Here is a 16941-nt window from a genome sequence, read left to right as displayed (position 1 = left end):
AAGAAGTGATTTCCTTTGCAATAGGGTTTGATTGGTGAGATGATTCTCAAGCTTGACTCTCTCTCTCTCTATATATATATACACATATTTATACATATATGTATATATATATATATATGGGGGCATTCCTCCTATAATTTTACTTTATCTGAATAGGACCTAGCCTTTGAGAATGCTCTCTAGTGAACAGAATGTGATGAATTTACTGTTTTATTTCAAACATTAAATTAGAAAAAGTTTAGAAACAGCAAGAAAACTTCCTCTCATTGGGAAGTTTGCCTTCAGAATCTCACCACTACACTACACTGTGAAGAAGCCCACATGTGGATTCCTTCAATGGCTGCTGTCACCCAGACATGTAGAGCAAGGCTTTTGGTGACACAGTCATCCCATACAATGCAGAGTGTAGAGAAATGGGCTGACTTCACTACTGATTCAATTCCAAATGGAAACACATTAATGTTGCACTGAAACTCCACATTAAGAGGTGGATTGTTCTAGGTAAACAAATGGGACGGGAATGCACAATAAACATGAATAGAAACCCATAATCTTCCAGCTATCTTAAAGCCAGTATGTAGAGGAAAAGGAATAGATAACTAGTATAAAAATAACTATGCTAACAATTACAAGCGTAATGAATCAAAACCGCAATTCACAGCCTCATTTAATGTGACTTTTCCCCTTCATTTAAAAAAATATTCTTTATGTATTTGTACAAGGGGGCTTCAATTCAGGCTATCAATTTATAAGTACAAAAATCGTGACCAATGTCACCCCTCCTATTGTACTTCATCTGTCTCAAACCTAACTATCCTTTAAGCGAATCCTTTTCTTTTCTGAAGCTGTAGGGATCTTGTTAACTATGAGACTTTGGAGAGAAGCAACTAGGATCCCAAAATGCCACATTGGAGCGATCCATTGGGCAAATGGAGCTTCCACACTTGCACCCATTTGGCTAGTCCTTTGCGGAACTCCAGGCTCTGCTGGGATATGACTTTTCTGTGGGGCTGTTTGTGTTCTTAGTCATCCCCAACCAGGAAAACAAGGCCAACTACCTGGTGATCATGCCATCGGTAGAATGTTAACACTGTTTAGAATTGGTTTGGACATTTCCCTTATGTTTGATTGTATGCTTCATGTGTGGTGCTCTATCTATTCTATCAAGAAAGCAAAAGCCCACTTTGGGATATATCTCAACCAAGTGGCCCATTTATAGTTAAACCTCTCAAAGAAAAAATGTAAGATTTCATCACAAAACAACACAGCCTGTGTACATTTTAGGAAATGAGAAAAGGTAAATTTCAAATAAAACTTTAGGTTATTATGTAGTTGTTTTATTTTAAAACATTCCATCAAACAGAAGTGAAATAAAGTGCTGGATTAATAGACTTTTGTAACATAAACAGTACATGTAAGGAGTCACAAAGGTTTTGCACTGTTCTACCTTAGAGATTTCTTTGTATCGCTTGGTCTGAAGTTTTGCCCTGTATAGTTTATGAGTCAGCTTTGCAAATTCTTCTGTCTGTGACTCATATGCGCTTCTCATGAGCCGTAACTCCTCTTTGAGGACACCCATTTCCTTTGACAGCTGTTCACATTTGGAGGATTGGATGTGCACATTTTCATCCTGCATGATACATAAGTGTAGGTAGGTAAAGAAGGAATTCCCGTGGCAACTGTATAACACAAAACGAGTTATAAATATTGTCAGATTCTTAGAATGGAGTCCCTTGAAGAACTCAGAAAAACAACCAATTTCAAAGTAATGTTGATTCACCCAATGGCTGTAGTAGAAACCTGATTTTGCCTTCAGACGTGTGAAGGAATAAGCCAGTTGTCAGGGTCAAGTCACCCCAGCTGATACACAGGGTAGAGAAATGGGCTAATCTCATTGTTGTTGATTAAATTTCACGTTGTGAACACTTTAATAATGTTACTGTAGAATTCCACACAGGGAGAAGTATTGTTCCATGTAAACAAGTAGGACAGAAATCCACAATAAATATGAAGTAGAAATTCTCAACCTGTCAGTTATCTTTGTGCTGGTAGGGAGCACAAAATGAATTGATAAGTAAATGTGCTACCGATGACATTTTAGCTTCTAAACTATAAGCATGTTTCCGTTACCGCAAGTTTTCTTTCTCATGGTTCTGTCTTCCTTGTCTTAATGTCCTTGTCTTAACTCGGGGCCTGATCACTGACCCTGGCTCCTTTGGCTCAAGGCTAGCTCTCTACCACTTGAGCCACAGAGCTGCTTCTGTGTTTGTCTGTATCTGTGGTGCTGAGGAATCGAACCCAGGGAGTCACGTATACGAGGCAAGCACTCTACCACTAGGCATATTCTCAACCCCGTACATAGTAATTTTCTATGGTGCTGTTGGTGTGGTTCAGTGTCCAAAGCTAGGGAAACTAGGCTATTCATCCACGCCTGTTGCCCTTGGCCTTTGGAAGAAGTTTCATATTTGTTGAGATTGGTTCTGTTATGCTTAATTGGATTTTTTATGTTTGGTGCCATTTATTTCCTACTGAAAAATAACCCCCAAACTTTGAGACACAGTTTGACAAAACGGTCCCTCAAAGTTAAACCTTACAAAAACAAAGATTTTTTCACAACCCAGCTTGGCTTGTATATAGCAAATAGAATGACGATAGATAAATTGTAGTCAAACTTTAAATAATCTCACAATTTTTATATTTTAAATTATTCTGTAAGTGCCACAGGTTAGTATAGCCACTTTCTCTATGAAATGGCAGTGTTTCTAGAAATGTAACAGCATGTTTGGTGTTCCAGTGATGAATGGCTTGCGTCTGTCTCATTCACGTGGGAAGGGGCTAAGCGTCAAAGTGACAGAGCATCTTGGGCTTACACCGTGGCGTGCTGTGATTGCAAATGAAAAACTCTGAGTACTGAGTAGTGGCAAGAATTCTAAGTGGGGTGAAAATAAAATTATTGCGGGTAGAAGTTAGCATGTCCTTGTTCTGGAGCACAGTCTCTAGATTGCTTCCATGAACACATAGCGTGTAGGACAACCTGGAACACCAATATAAGGGATACACTGTGGTCAAAGTGGCTCCATGTGAGTTTCAGTAGAAGAGAGACAGAGAAAGGACGCGAGAGACACAGAGAGAAAGGCATTCCGTAGCCGACTTCTTGCCCTTAGGAGCCACCACCCCTGTGAGGAAATGCACACACAAAGGAAGTCCACCCAGAGGCCAGCAGCACTCAGATAAACAGACATGGGGGAGGAAAACCTCCAGTGGACTCCTACCAAGCAGTTCTCAAGCAGTCTCACGAGAACCACAAGGAACGGCATGAGTACAAGTTTCCTCAGCAAGTGTCTCCCAAACCACAGACTTAGGAAGAAAGCAAGTCCCTTGAGATAGAAGATTTGGGGTAAGTTTTAGAAAGTTATGACAGAAAAGTGGATTCAACAGTTCAATGTATTCTCAGTTAATTCAATTGTATTTAGTAAGAACAATTTTTATACTTATTTTTACTGTTTATCATTCAAGTGATATGCAGAGGGAGTACAGTTACATACATAAGGTAGTGAGTGCATTTCTTGCCAAACTTGTAGCCTCAACCCTCATTTTTCTCCCACCTTCCCTCCTCCACCATTCCTAGTTCACAACATACTGTCTTGTAAGGACAATTTTTGGAAACACTTTTCCCATTATGTTCTTGTTCTATAAGTGATTTGGAGATTAGAAAAACACCCATTCCTTGGAGCTGCCCTGCTCTGAGTGCAAGTGTACCTTTCCTACTACCTGTTTCACCTCCAAGCTCAACTCTTCTCTACATTATCCAAATCCTTTCCCTTTGAAGTTACATTGGCTGTATGGAATTTTCTAGTTTCAGGAGTGCTCCAGGCTCTGCTAACTCATTAATGAGTTAGCAGAGGGGAGTAAGGCAGAGAAATTGCTTGGGGCTACCAACATTCTGTTTGTCTTTATTGGATTTCTGGGAGTTATTGAAGTAGGAAGGCTTCAACGAAGGTGACTAGTTCAACTAATGATCACATTCAGCATGGCCCCTTCAACTTGATCAGTTATACATTCCATCCTCCTTCAAGTTCACTTCTTCTATACAGTAGCCTCGAGGGCCACTACCAGGTTTGGATAATTTCTCTGCATAGCCAATCTCCTACACGTTATGTTTCCCCCTGGGATTCTGAAGGTACATTGAGATTTCCTAGTTTCAGGAGTGCACCAGGCTCTTCCTTGTCCACACTTAGTGCATCACCACACGTAGTTCGTCCTGCTATTAATAAAGTTAGGAACGTGACAGCATTATGGAAGATTAATTACCTCACTCACGTTTACCTTTGAACCATTCAGTTCCATATCTGGTGGTGTCATATCTGTTTCAAGCTGTGTTTTCACGTGGAGTTTGTTAGTATGCTCTTCTTCGGGAACATTTTCATGAGATGCAGTAGTTTCTTCGTTGCTTTCCTCTTTTCCTCGGCATTTACTGTGAATAAGTGCGATCATCTTAACATTTTGATTAATAAAGGGAAAGGTCACTTTGTGAGCTCTCTTGTCAGATATCGATGTGACATTGCATAAGATCAAGCACATATGATGTGTAGAAAACTTTGCACACTTTCCGTATATAATGCAAGGAGAATTGAGAGATCTTAGGAAGGACAATGAGACAACATAAAATGTTCATTATTAGACTGTAATACAAGCAACAGACACGAAGAATTCCACTGGTCTGCTCACATCCCATCTGATTGGGAAAGGATATTATCTCCTTTGGGCTTAAAGAACTCCTAAAGTTATTAAGAAATTCAAGAAAGTTGTGATCTAAAAATCTAAGAGATTAATGGATGGTTTTTATGCTAACTTGGCTTTGTTCAAGCAGGAAAAGCAGGTCACTACTATCAAAGATGTGGCCCTGCTTGCAACCCATGCATAGGGAGAGGTTATACATTGAGTAGACACTGCACAGATCTCTAAGAATAAAGATGCTGAAGGAGCTGGAGAGACTATAAATCAGTATCAGAACACGTTCCTCATATGTGCAGAACTCTTGGGTCAGTCCCAGTACCACTAGAAAGCAAGGCCTGAGATGAAGAACCCACACCATTGCTATGTCCTGCTGTGCTAGCCTTCTGCATGATATCTGCCAGCTGAAGTCACTAACTCAGCCATCCAAAACTGAGCTGGAGAAGGAAACAGCAGCAGATGTAAATAGCATGGGAAAATTATCTGTTTTAGCCCTCAAGGAGACCATAAGGGGTATTATCATGTAGTCTTAATTAGTGCAGCCACAGCAAAAATTGATTTGGATAGTTCAGTCCACCCAATAGTATCTCTAGCAGAGATGTCAATACCTTGCTTAGGCAGAATCCTGACAACATTTTGAGATGCACAGTTTACAGTAAGATTAAGGGCTACTAAAGTAGTAATTTCATAGCCTGGTTTCTCTTCAGATTGTATAAATCGTTTGCCTTTTACTATGATAACTATTTATCTTCACACTCAAAATTTTAAGTGAATATAATTTCTACAATAGATAATGAGCTATATATTATCAATACAATTATTTCCTATCTGTGTATATTTGAAGATTTCCACAGATTAAACAATGTAAGTATTCCAAAGCTCAGTCATTTATGTTTGCGCATTCTCACTAATGTCAAAACAGAGAAACTTCGCCCACAACAAATGATGTGGTAGTAATTCTAATGAAAACCTTTTTGAAGGTAATTTCAATACTGAGGTAATTCTTTGAGGTAGAAAACTATTTCAAATGGAAATGTTCTTCATTTCCTTGGAGTCTGATAAAATATATTGTAATACATAGTAAGCTCAAAGTAAAATGAATACAGTCTCTTGGCTGCTCAAATCACTATCATTAGTTTTGAAAGTAATGTAATGAGAATTAGGTTATAGTAGTTTCTGTAAGAAGGTAATCGGTGAGCTACTTCTAGGACATAAAATTCATTCTACATGTGCAACTTTCCAATCACTGATAAACATATACTAAACACTTTTTGGAAATGAGGAAATATAGATAGAATTTCCAAGGTCATTGATAGAGCAAGTATGAAATCTATGAACTAAATTAACTCATTTGTGTGAATATAAAGCCTGTCTTTCCTTTCTGTGTCACCCAACAATAACCTGTAATCACTGAAGGAAAACCATCCCTTATTTCTCACTCTCATGTCCATTAAAATAAAAACTCATTAGATCACATTGAAATCAACAACATTAAGGCACATTAGAAATAGAAGAGAAAAACAATTGAATGGAGTATATAGAAACAGTTACTAACCAGCTTGTGATGCTATATTATTAATATTAGTAAAGAAAGAAGTAATCTCTAAAACAAAAAATGCTTCTGGAGTTTCTGTTTATGCTTCATTTTGCATTTGTAAAGAAAACACAAGACAGTACCAATGATGAAATTTTGTGTAATTGTTAAGAATTCATTGTGAGCCCTATAAGTAAACTACAAATATGAATTATACAAATGACTTGAGCTTCCATTAAGAATACAAAGCATCAATGCATACTGAGGGTATTATGAATCCTCCCAAACAGTGTAAACTACATGCTGTAATTTACATAAATGCTTTTATTTGAAGTATTCAAACTTGATTTGGCACACTTAGTGACTCACATCTGTAATCCTAGCTACTCAGGAGACAGAGGTCAGGACCACAATTTGTAGCCAGCTTGGGCAGATGTGTCTGAGACTCTCCCTAACTAAGCACCAAAATCCAGAGGGGCAGTTGTGGCTCAAATGGGAGAACGCTTGCCTTGAACAAAACACTTGCGGGCAGCTACCAAGCCTTAATAGGACACACACACACACACACACACACACACACACACACACACACACACAAGAATTCTTCAACACAGGGTCTGGGTCTTGCTATGGAGCCTTCTACTGGTTGAGTCCTGACCCGAGGCCCTTTTGCTTTCTTTCCTGTTTGAATAGTGTCTCCCTCTTGCTGAAACTACAATCCTCCTAAACCTTCCCTCTCAATTAATTAGCTAGGGCTTTAGTTTAAAGCCATTATGCCCAGCTTAAATAAAAGCTTTTAACCCTGCAGCTCACTTGGTAGGTTGTATGATTTAGTATTTTCCCTACTTAGTATTTCTGAATTGAGTGATTGTTTCCCATCTAGAATACATGCAAGGTCATGAAAAACTGATCAAATAGCCATACTTTTCCATGTCATCAACTTCGCCTTCATTTTCTTCATTCTTTAATGTTGTTTCTGTCTTCTGGTGTTCACATTCCTTTTCAGGAGTGGTAATTGCCAAGGCTTCATCCTATGAAACAATAATAAATATTTATATTTACCCTACGTTACATTTCCTAAGAGAACAGGAAAATTCAATGCAAGATCCTGTGTGGGTAAACACTCAATACAGAGAGTAAAGATCTATTAAAATCATCTTTGTGACTCTCTGGCCCCCTCCTCTAGGAAAGCCTCCCTAGCTCCCATGGGTGAGTGTCCACATGAACCCTGGTACACTGTGAAAATTCCCTAGAAATTTACTGCCCCCTCAAACTTCAGTTGCTTCAGAGCATTTGTCGTGTAGTTCCTATATAGTTTCGGGGCTTACAGCAGAGGATCACAAGAAACCAATAGCTATGATGCTAAGTGAAATGAACTCAATTTTATTGAAATGATTGTTATATCAATGTTGTAACTACTTTCAACATCCCATGTGTATCTGTAGTTTCTACTATTGATGATGTTTTTGTGTCACCCTCTTGTGATTGTAGCTACACTATCTCTGTAATCTTATCTGAGTATACAGGAAACCGTGTATACTGGTACTAGAATTAGGAAATTGAAAGGGAATACCAAAATTGAGAGACTAAGTGTAAAATAAGAGAAACAACAACAAAAGCAATACTTGCAAAACTGTTTGGTGTAAGTGAACTGAACACCTCAGGGGGCATAGGGGAAGGGGAGGGGGGTATAAAGGGCAAGGTAACAAACAGTACAAGAAATGTATCCAATGCCTAACGTATGAAACTGTAACCTCTCTGTACATCAGTTTTATTATAAAAATTTGAAAAAAAAAAGTTTCAGGGCTTACAAATAGCCTGACTGCTACTGGGCATGATACTTTCATTATAAAAGAAACCTGTAAGTTCTGACCTACATAGGAAATTTAAAATACCTTATGACCACTCTGCTTTATCGAATTTTCCTGTGCTCATTACTATGTAGTCCATCTGTATCCAGTTACTCCAGTTAAGTGGAGGAATATTTTCCTAAGTCTTCTAAGAACAAACTATTGAAAGGGTTGCTTCTCTAACTGTTGGTTCCTCATACCTCCACCCTTTTGCATCTGTAAAGTGTGGGGCAGTTACCAAATCCTCCCTGGGAAATAGTCTGTACAGAGTTGCCAAAATGATCAGTACACTGGAGCCATTTCTCAAGTGGTGGAAATGTCAAACAATCAAACAGGACAAAGTTAGAGGAACTTGCCTCATATGCTCAGTAGCAGAAAAGTTAAAAAAAAATTCACATTGGATTATCCGACTCTATCGGATTTTTGGTGCTTAGCACTTCCAGGCTGATGATGTCTGATCTGTGTCAACATAACAGACACAATGGATGGGCTACCAGAGTTGAAGTCATTTAAAAATGCAATTGGCTAACATGCAGATTCAGAAAACTCTGCTTCTCCCTGACTCTTGGTGGATGACCTGAGTATCCACAGGAAACTTGAAATTCACAGAGGGTCAGCTTCTATTTAGCAAAAGACAATGCCAACATGTTTCTCAAGACTGTTTAAATGGGAGTGAAAGACTGTAGGTTGGAAGGAAAAGGGTGTCTTTCTGGAAGCCCAGAGACAAGGCCAGTAATATTTCTTTTATGTTCTAAGAGATGAAAAAACCAAAGAATAGCAAAGGAAAATTAGGCTTATATGGATGGAAATAAAAGGATCAAGAGAGCAACATATGATCTGCTCTGAAGTTTTGAGTTCCTGAGTGACATATATGGACATGTATCAATCCTGTGTCCCTTATGTCTAGGAGCAGTATCTGAGACTTGAGAAAATCCTCAAATATCCATGCCTGGTACATCTAAAGTATTTGAAAAGTTGGGACCTTAGAGGCGATGTGGATGTGAAAATTTGTTATCTTTCTGTTAGTCAGTGTGCGGAATAATTCTTCTGGAGAACAACAGGAAACAAGAGACATTGCATTCTCATCTCTCATCTACTGAGTGAATTTCTTTCATGCCTTGGAGGTACAGGGACAATCGCTTACTGACAACTCTTACAATCCCTAGGTAGAGCTAGAGTAGGGACTATTGTTCAATTTACGATGCAATTCCATTCAAAATTATACACTATCTGCCACCTGTTACAAATCACATTTCAGTAATGAGAGCTCCACTTATCTTAAGGGGCTTTAAGTGTCAAAGAATCTATCGCAGTAATCAGTTTAGCTTTTCTCTGCTTTTGCACAAAATTCCAGTTAAATCACATATTCTGGTCAACTAAGAATCCTCCTAAATACATTTCTTGAGATGATTGTATGGCAGTCTTTCTCAACCTGAGCATTGTTATACACCAAATGAAAGGCCACTGTATCCATACACGACCACTACATGGACAAGTAAGCAGGAAATTTTGTAAGATGATTATTTTCTGAGGAGGTGGGGAGGATGTGCACTAAAAAGAGCCAACTGTATCTTTTTATTGATGGAGAACCTGGTCGTGAACCCCAAAGCCAACAGCAGAATCCAGAGGGGAAGAAGGACAGTTAGGAGAGGAAGGCAGGAAGAGACAGAGAGGGGCCTGATACAGCATCAGGAATGGAACCCAGATATCAGCAGGTAATTAAACAACCTGCCCTGGTGCCCGCAAAAGCAGCCTTGAGAAAAACAAAGCCCAAAAGGGCACAAAGGAGGACGGCATGGCCAGCAACATGCGAGGGGCAGGGATCTGAGGGGAGAGGCTGGGGAGCCTCAAGTGGTTTTGGAAAGAATATTGGGCTTTTCTGTGCCCTCCCCATCTCCCCGGAAGGTGGAGAGAGGAATTCCTCCCAGGACAGAGTCAGAAGAGGAACAATCTCTTCTGGGGTCCTTGCGGCCCAGGACAAGAGGGAGTTTCGCAAGGGCTGCCATCCGGGCACTTGGCCATCGCAGTTTGGTTTAATGAGTTAGCAGAGGGGAGTACGCCAGAGAAATTGCTTGGGGCTACCAACATTCTGTTTGTCTTTATCGGATTTCTGGGAGTTATTGAAGTAGGAAGGCTTCAACGAAGGTGACTAGTTCAACTAATGATCACATTCAGCATGGCCCCTTCAACTTGATCAGTTATACATTCCATCCTCCTTCAAGTTCACTTCTTGTATACAGTAGCCTCGAGGGCCACTACCAGGTTTGGATAATTTCTCTGCATAGCCAATCTCCTACACATTATGTTTCCCCCTGGGATTCTGAAGGTACATTGAGATTTCCTAGTTTCAGGAGTGCACCAGGCTCTTCCTTGTCCACACTTAGTGCATCAGCACACATAGTTCGTCCTGCTATTAATAAAGTTAGGAACGTGACAGCATTATGGAAGATTAATTACCTCACTCACGTTTACCTCTGAACCATTCAGTTCCATATCCGGTGGTATCATATCTGTTTCAAGTTGTGTTTTCACGTGGAGTTTCTTAGTATGCTCTTCTTCGGGAACATTTTCATGAGATGCAGTAGTTTCTTCGTTGCTTTCCTCTTGTCCCCGGCATTTACTGTGAATAAGTGCGATCATCTTAACATTTTGATTAATAAAGGGAAAGGTCACTTTGTGAGCTCTCTTGTCAGATATCGATGTGACATTGCATAAGATCAAGCAAATATGATGTGTCGAAAACTTTGTACACTTTCCATGTATAATTTAAGGAGAAATGAGATATCTTAGGAAGGACAATGAGAATACATAAGATGTTCATTATTAGACTGTAATACAAGCAACAGACACGAAGAATTCCACTGGTCTGCTCACATCCCATCTGATTGGGAAAGGATATTATCCTCTTTGGGCTTAAAGAACTCCTAAAGTTCTTAAGAAATTCAAGAAAGTTGTGATCTAAAAATCTAAGAGATTAATGGATGGTTTTATGCTCACTTGGCTTTGTTCAAGCAGGAAAAGCAGGTCACTACTATCAAAGATGTGGCCCTGCTTGCAACCCATGCATAGGGAGAGGTTATACATTGAGTAAAGTAGACACTGCACAGATCTCTAAGAATAAAGATGCTGAAGTAGCTGGAGAGACTATAAATCAGTACCAGAACACATTCCTCATATGTGCAGAACTCTTGAGTCAGTGCCAGCACCACTAGAAAGCAAGGCCTGAGATGAAGAACCCACACCATTGCTATGTCCTGCTGTGCTAGCCTTCTGCATGATATCTGCCAGCTGAAGTCACTAATTCAGCCATCCAAAACTGAGCTGGAGAAGGAAACAGCAGCAGATGTAAATAGCATGGGAAAATTATCTGTTTAGCCCTCAAGGAGACCATAAGGGGTATTATCATGTGGTCTTAATTAGTGCAGCCACAGCAAAAATTGATTTGGATAGTTCAGTCCACCCAATAGTATCTCTAGCAGAGATGTCAATACCTTGCTTAGGCAGAATCCTGACAATATTTTGAGATGCACAGTTTACAGTAAGATTAAGGGCTACTAAAGTAGTAATTTCATAGCCTGGTTTCTCTTCAGATTGTATAAATCGTTTGCCTTTTACTATGATAACAATTTATCTTCACACTCAAATTTTTAAGTGAATATAATTTCTACAATAGATAATGAGGTATACATTATCAATATAATATTTTCTATCTGTGTATAGTTGAAGATTTCCACAGATTAACCAATGTAAGTATTCGAAAACTCAACTATTCATGTTTGTGCATTCTCACTAATGTCAAAACAGAAAAACTTCTCCCACAACAAATTTTGTGGTAGTAATTCTAGTGAAAACATTTTTAAAGGTATTAACAATACTGAGTCATTCTCTGAGGTAGATAACTATTTCAAATGGAAATGTTCTTCATTTCCTCGGAGTCTGATAAAATATATTGTAATATATACAAAGGTAAAAAAAATGAATACAATCTCTTTGCTGCTCAAATCACTATCAGTTTTGAAAGTAATGTAATGAGAATTAGGTTATAGTAGTTTCTGTAAGAAGGTAATCGGTGAGCTACTTCTAGGACATAAAATTCATTCTACATGTGCAACTTTCCAATCACTGATAAACATATACTAAACACTTTTTGGAAATGAGGAAATATAAATTGTATTTCCAAGGTCATTGATACAGCAAGTATGAAATCTATGAACTAAATTAACTCATTTGCGTGAATATAAAGCCTGTCTTTCCTTTCTGTGTCACCCAACAATAACCTGTAATCACTGAAGGAAAACTTTCCCTTATTTCTCACTCTCATGTCCGTTAAAATAAAAACTCATTAGATCACATTAGAAATCAACAACATTAAGGCCCGTTAGAAATAGAAGAGAAAAACAATTGAATGGAGTATATAGAAACAGTTGTTAATCAGCTTCTGATGATACATTATTAATATTTGTAAAGAAAGGAGTGATCTCTAACACACAAAAAGGCTTTTGGAGTTTCTGTGTATGCTTCATTTTGCATTTGTAAAGGGAACATAAGACAGTACTATGATGAAAATTTTGTGTAATTAAGAATTTCATTCTGAACCCTATAAGTAAACTACAAATATGAATTATACAAATGGCTTGAGCTTCCTTTAAGAATACAAAGCCTCAGTGCATACTGAGGGTATTATGAATCCTCCCAAACAGTGTAAACTACATGCTGTAATTTACATAAATGCTTTTATTTGAAGTATTCAAACTTGATTTGGCACACTTAGTGACTCACATCTGTAATCCTAGCTACTCAGGAGACGGAGATCAGGATCACAATTTGTAGCCAGCTTAGGCAGAAATGTCTGAGACTCTCCCTAACTAAGCACCAAAATCCAGAGGGGCAGTTGTGGCTCAAATGGGAGAACGCTAGCCTTGAACAAAAAACTTGCGGGCAGCTACCAAGCCTTAATAGGATACACACACACACACACACACACACACACACACACTCAAAAGTCCTTGAATACAGGGTCTGGGTCTTGCTATGGCGCCTTCTACTGCTTGAGTCCTGACCCAAGGCCCTTTTACTTTCTTTCCTGTTTGAATAGTGTCTCCCTCTTGCTGAAACTGCAATCCTCCTAAACCTTCCCTCTCAATTAATTAGGTAGGGTTTTAGATTAAAGCCATTATGCCCAGCTTAAATAAAAGCTGTTAACCCTGCAGCTCACTTGGTAGGTTTTATGATTTAGTATTTTCCCTACTTAGTATTTCTGAATTGAGTGATTGTTTCCCATCTAGAATACACGCAAGGTCATGAAAAACTGATCAAATAGCCATACTTTTCCATGTCATCAACTTTGCCTTCATCTTCTTCATTCTTTAATGATGTGTTGCTCATGTGTTGTTCATCTTCCTTGGCAGCATTGCTAATTTCTAACAGGATATCCTATGAAACAATAAAAAATATTTATATTTACCTTAGGTTATATTTCCCAAGAGAACTGGCAAATTCAATAAAAGATCCAGTGTGGGTAAGCACTCAATACAGAGAGTAAAGATCTAGTAACATCATCTTGGTGACTCACTGGCCCGCTCCTCTAGGAAAGCCTCCCTAGCTCCCATGGGTGAGTGTCCACATGAACCCTGGTACACTGTGAAAATTCCCTAGAAATGTACTGCTTGCTCAAACTCCAGTTGCTTCAGAGCATATGCCATGCAGTTCCTACTAAGTTTCAGGGCTTACAAATAGCCTGCCCGCTACTGGGCATGATACTTTCATTATAAAAGAAACCTGTAAGTTCTGGCCTCCATAGAAAATTTAAAATACCTCATGACCACTCTGCTCATGACTATATAGTCCATCTGTATTCAGTTACTCCAGTTAAGTGGAGGAATATTTTCCTAAGTCTTCTAAGAACCAACTATTGAAGGGGTTGCCTCTCTAACTGTTGGTTCCTCATGCCTCCACCCTTTTGCATCTGTAAAGTGTGGGGCAGTTACGCAATCCTCCCTGGGAAATAGTCTGTACAGAGTTGCCAAAATGATCTGGCAATCTTTCTACGTGTATATGGAATATATATATATGTTTATACAAAATAATATATCCATATCCATTGCTTTCTATAAAGTGCAGTTTGCTTAAGTGTTTGTGCATATGTGTTTGTGCATGTGTGTGTGTATTTCTACCATGGTGGAAACGTCTACGTAGATAGATAGAGATGTGTATGTGCTAAGTAGTGATACTTGTATTTCAAGCACTTCAAAGTAAATTGGGGTGATAGATACCTTTCTGATGTTGTCCACGTAGGCCCCAAATGCCACCAGTTTCGCAGCTATCCTGATGTTCCCCACCGAAACGGCGTGCTGGAGGGCAGTTTTCCCACAGGCATCTCTCCTGTTTGGGTTAGCACCATGTTCCAGCAGAATACACACACAGTCCTCTTGTTGGCACTGGGTAGCCTGTTGGGATAGCGTCAGAAAGTGAGTGGTCAGGTCACACGTGGTCTGCTAGTTAGTTCTGGTTCAACGAGGAAGGTTCCCGTCATCCCTGTATTGGTGTGGTAAGCGGGTCAACCAAGTCCCTCTCAGGTGGCGACGGTTGGGTCCTAGTTACCTTCATCAGAGCTGTGTTGCAGTCGCTATCCACAGCATCCACTTCACAACCACTCCTCAGAAGGAGGGTCACCACTTTTGGGTGGCCATAGGCACAGGCAAAATGCAGAGCCGTCCTGTGAGGGTGCAAAGGCCTCTCAGGACCTGGCAGAGCCCGCTCCGAAGCCGCAGCCTCCCCCCGGGCAGTGTGGACGCGGAGCCGCGCGAGGGCCCCACTTCTCCCAACGTGGACTCCTGGCTGAAGGGGTTGTAACGCACGCTGGCTGTCCGTCTGTCCTACTAGTGGGGAAACCATGCGTTCCTATGACTACAGAGTGTCGCGAGTGCCAGGGCCTGGGGGTGCAGCCGGGCGACCCCCCCCCCCCAGTGCTGGGCGTCTGGCTTAGCGGGGGCCTCTTCTGGGCTGCTGGGCTGATCAGGCTGAAGCGCAGAGCCCTGGGAGGGGCAGCCCCTGGCCCGAGAGGGGGCCCGGGAGAACCCCGCAGACGCCCTGCAGGGCCGAGCCTGTCACCCCGAGGCCTCGAGCGCAGCCAGGGCACAAGGCTGTGGCCCCGACTTTCCCTCTTCGAGTGTGTGCGCATGCGCCCCTGGTCAGCAGCGCCTCCGCCAGGGCGCGGGGCTGCGAGTGGGGGCGGGATGGGTGCCGGGGACCCGCCCCGCTCTCGGCAGGGGGTCCGTGGGGGGGGGGGATCGGATCCGCCCCGCCCCCGCCCCGCTCTCGGTAGGGGGTCCGTGGGGGGGGATTCGGATCCGCCCGCCCCCGCCCCGCTCTCGGTAGGGGGTCCGTGGGGGGGGTTCGGATCCGCCTGCCCCCCGCCCTGCTCTCGGTAGGGGGTCCGTGGGGGGGATCGGATCCACCCGCCCCCCCCGCTCCGCCCCCTGCGCCCCCGCCCCGCTCCCGTCCCGTCCCCCGCCCGGCCCCCCGCGGCCCCGGGTCCTCACCGGTCGTGCCTGTCCGCGGCGTTCACGTCCGCCTTCCCCCGCACCAGCATCTTCCGCACTCGGGCCGCGTCGCCCGCGCTGGCCGCCCGGTGCCACTTGGTGACGGCTTTGTAGTGGGCGAGGCTCCGCGGGGAGTCCGCGCCCCCCGGCTGCCCGGCGTTCCCCCAGCAGCACCGGAGCGCTCTCCTCATGGCCGAGCCGGGGGCCCCGCACGCCATTCCCGCCCGTGCCCCTCGTCGGGGATCGCGGGCACTCGGTCCGCGGTCGCCGCTCACCGCGCCTGTGCACGGTCTCCCTCCACTGCCACCACTGCCACGGCTCACCGCGCCTGCGCACCGTCTCCCCTCACCGCCACTGCTCACCGCGCCTGCGCACCGTCTCCGTCCACCTCCACCGCTCACCGCGCCTGCGCACCTTCTCCCTCCACCGCCACAACCGCCACCGCTCACCGTGCCGCGCGTGGCCCAGCGCCGTTGGAGGCCGGGTCGGGGCGCGTGCGGGGCGCGCTGCCCAAGGACGCGGCGGGAGGCGGGGCCCCCAGGCGGGCGCGGGCCGCCCCCACCCCGCCAGCCCCCAGCCCCAAGCCCGGCTCAGCCCCCAGGTGTCCTGGCTCAGGCCTTCACTCTAGTGACTGGGAAGGTGAGCTGGGAGGATGGGAGTTCGAAGCCACCCGGGCTGGACACGGCCTGGACGCTGTGTTCTCCTGTTACAGACCAAGGGCCAGTGCAACCTCAGCTCCCGTGCACGGGGTTCCACTCTTGTACTTTGCAGTGAAGGGGCTCTGCCCCCTCCCCCCTCCTCCCCTCCCCCATCCTTCCCCCCTCCACCCCCTCCCTCCCCTGCATTGCTCCCTGAAACCTTCAATGCCAGCCGTGAGCAGAAAAATTCAGGGCCAGGGCCCAGGTTCTGAGTTCAAGGCCCAGTCCTGACACATGCGCATGTGTGTGTACACACACACTCACACCCCTGCACACACATGCACACAGTCCCAAGGTAGGGTTTGCTTCCATACCTCTGCAATGGCCTGTTTGCACCTTCGGTCCTTTTCTAGGGTTCACTTTCCCCCAGTTCAGGAGTTCTAGACCAGGTGCTGATATTCCAGCTACTCAGACGCAAAGATCTGAAGATACAAGTTCAAAGCCAGCGTGTGCAGGCAAAGCTATAAGACTATTTCCGATTCACCAGCCAGAAGCCAGATGTGAAGGTGTGGCTCCAGTGGTAAAGGGCTAGCCTTGTAAGAAAAAGCCCAAAGTGTGAGGATCTGAGTGTAAGCCCCAAAGCC

General features: G+C 43.1%; 1 protein-coding gene across 1 annotated transcript in view; it reads right to left on the bottom strand.

Annotated features, from left to right (window-relative positions):
- Positions 1–1321: 1321 nt before the first annotated feature.
- LOC125345629 (POTE ankyrin domain family member B-like) overlaps positions 1322–16941 on the bottom strand; it is a 38073-nt gene continuing 22453 nt past the window's right edge. Inside the window, exons 6-13 of the mRNA XM_048337694.1 lie at positions 15660–16165; positions 14719–14833; positions 14391–14564; positions 13445–13551; positions 10576–10738; positions 7193–7299; positions 4312–4474; positions 1322–1630 (exon numbers count right to left, since the gene is read on the bottom strand). Of these exons, the coding sequence (XP_048193651.1) occupies positions 1343–1630; positions 4312–4474; positions 7193–7299; positions 10576–10738; positions 13445–13551; positions 14391–14564; positions 14719–14833; positions 15660–16165 (1623 nt within the window). The 3' untranslated portion in view covers positions 1322–1342. The remainder of the gene's footprint in view (positions 1631–4311; positions 4475–7192; positions 7300–10575; positions 10739–13444; positions 13552–14390; positions 14565–14718; positions 14834–15659; positions 16166–16941) is intronic.

The sequence above is a fragment of the Perognathus longimembris genome, unplaced genomic scaffold (genome assembly GCF_023159225.1).
Source record: "Perognathus longimembris pacificus isolate PPM17 unplaced genomic scaffold, ASM2315922v1 HiC_scaffold_6178, whole genome shotgun sequence".
NCBI lineage: Eukaryota > Metazoa > Chordata > Mammalia > Rodentia > Heteromyidae > Perognathus > Perognathus longimembris.
The sequence above is the reverse complement of the archived record's forward strand: the minus strand, read 5'-3'. Positions and strand labels throughout refer to the sequence as shown.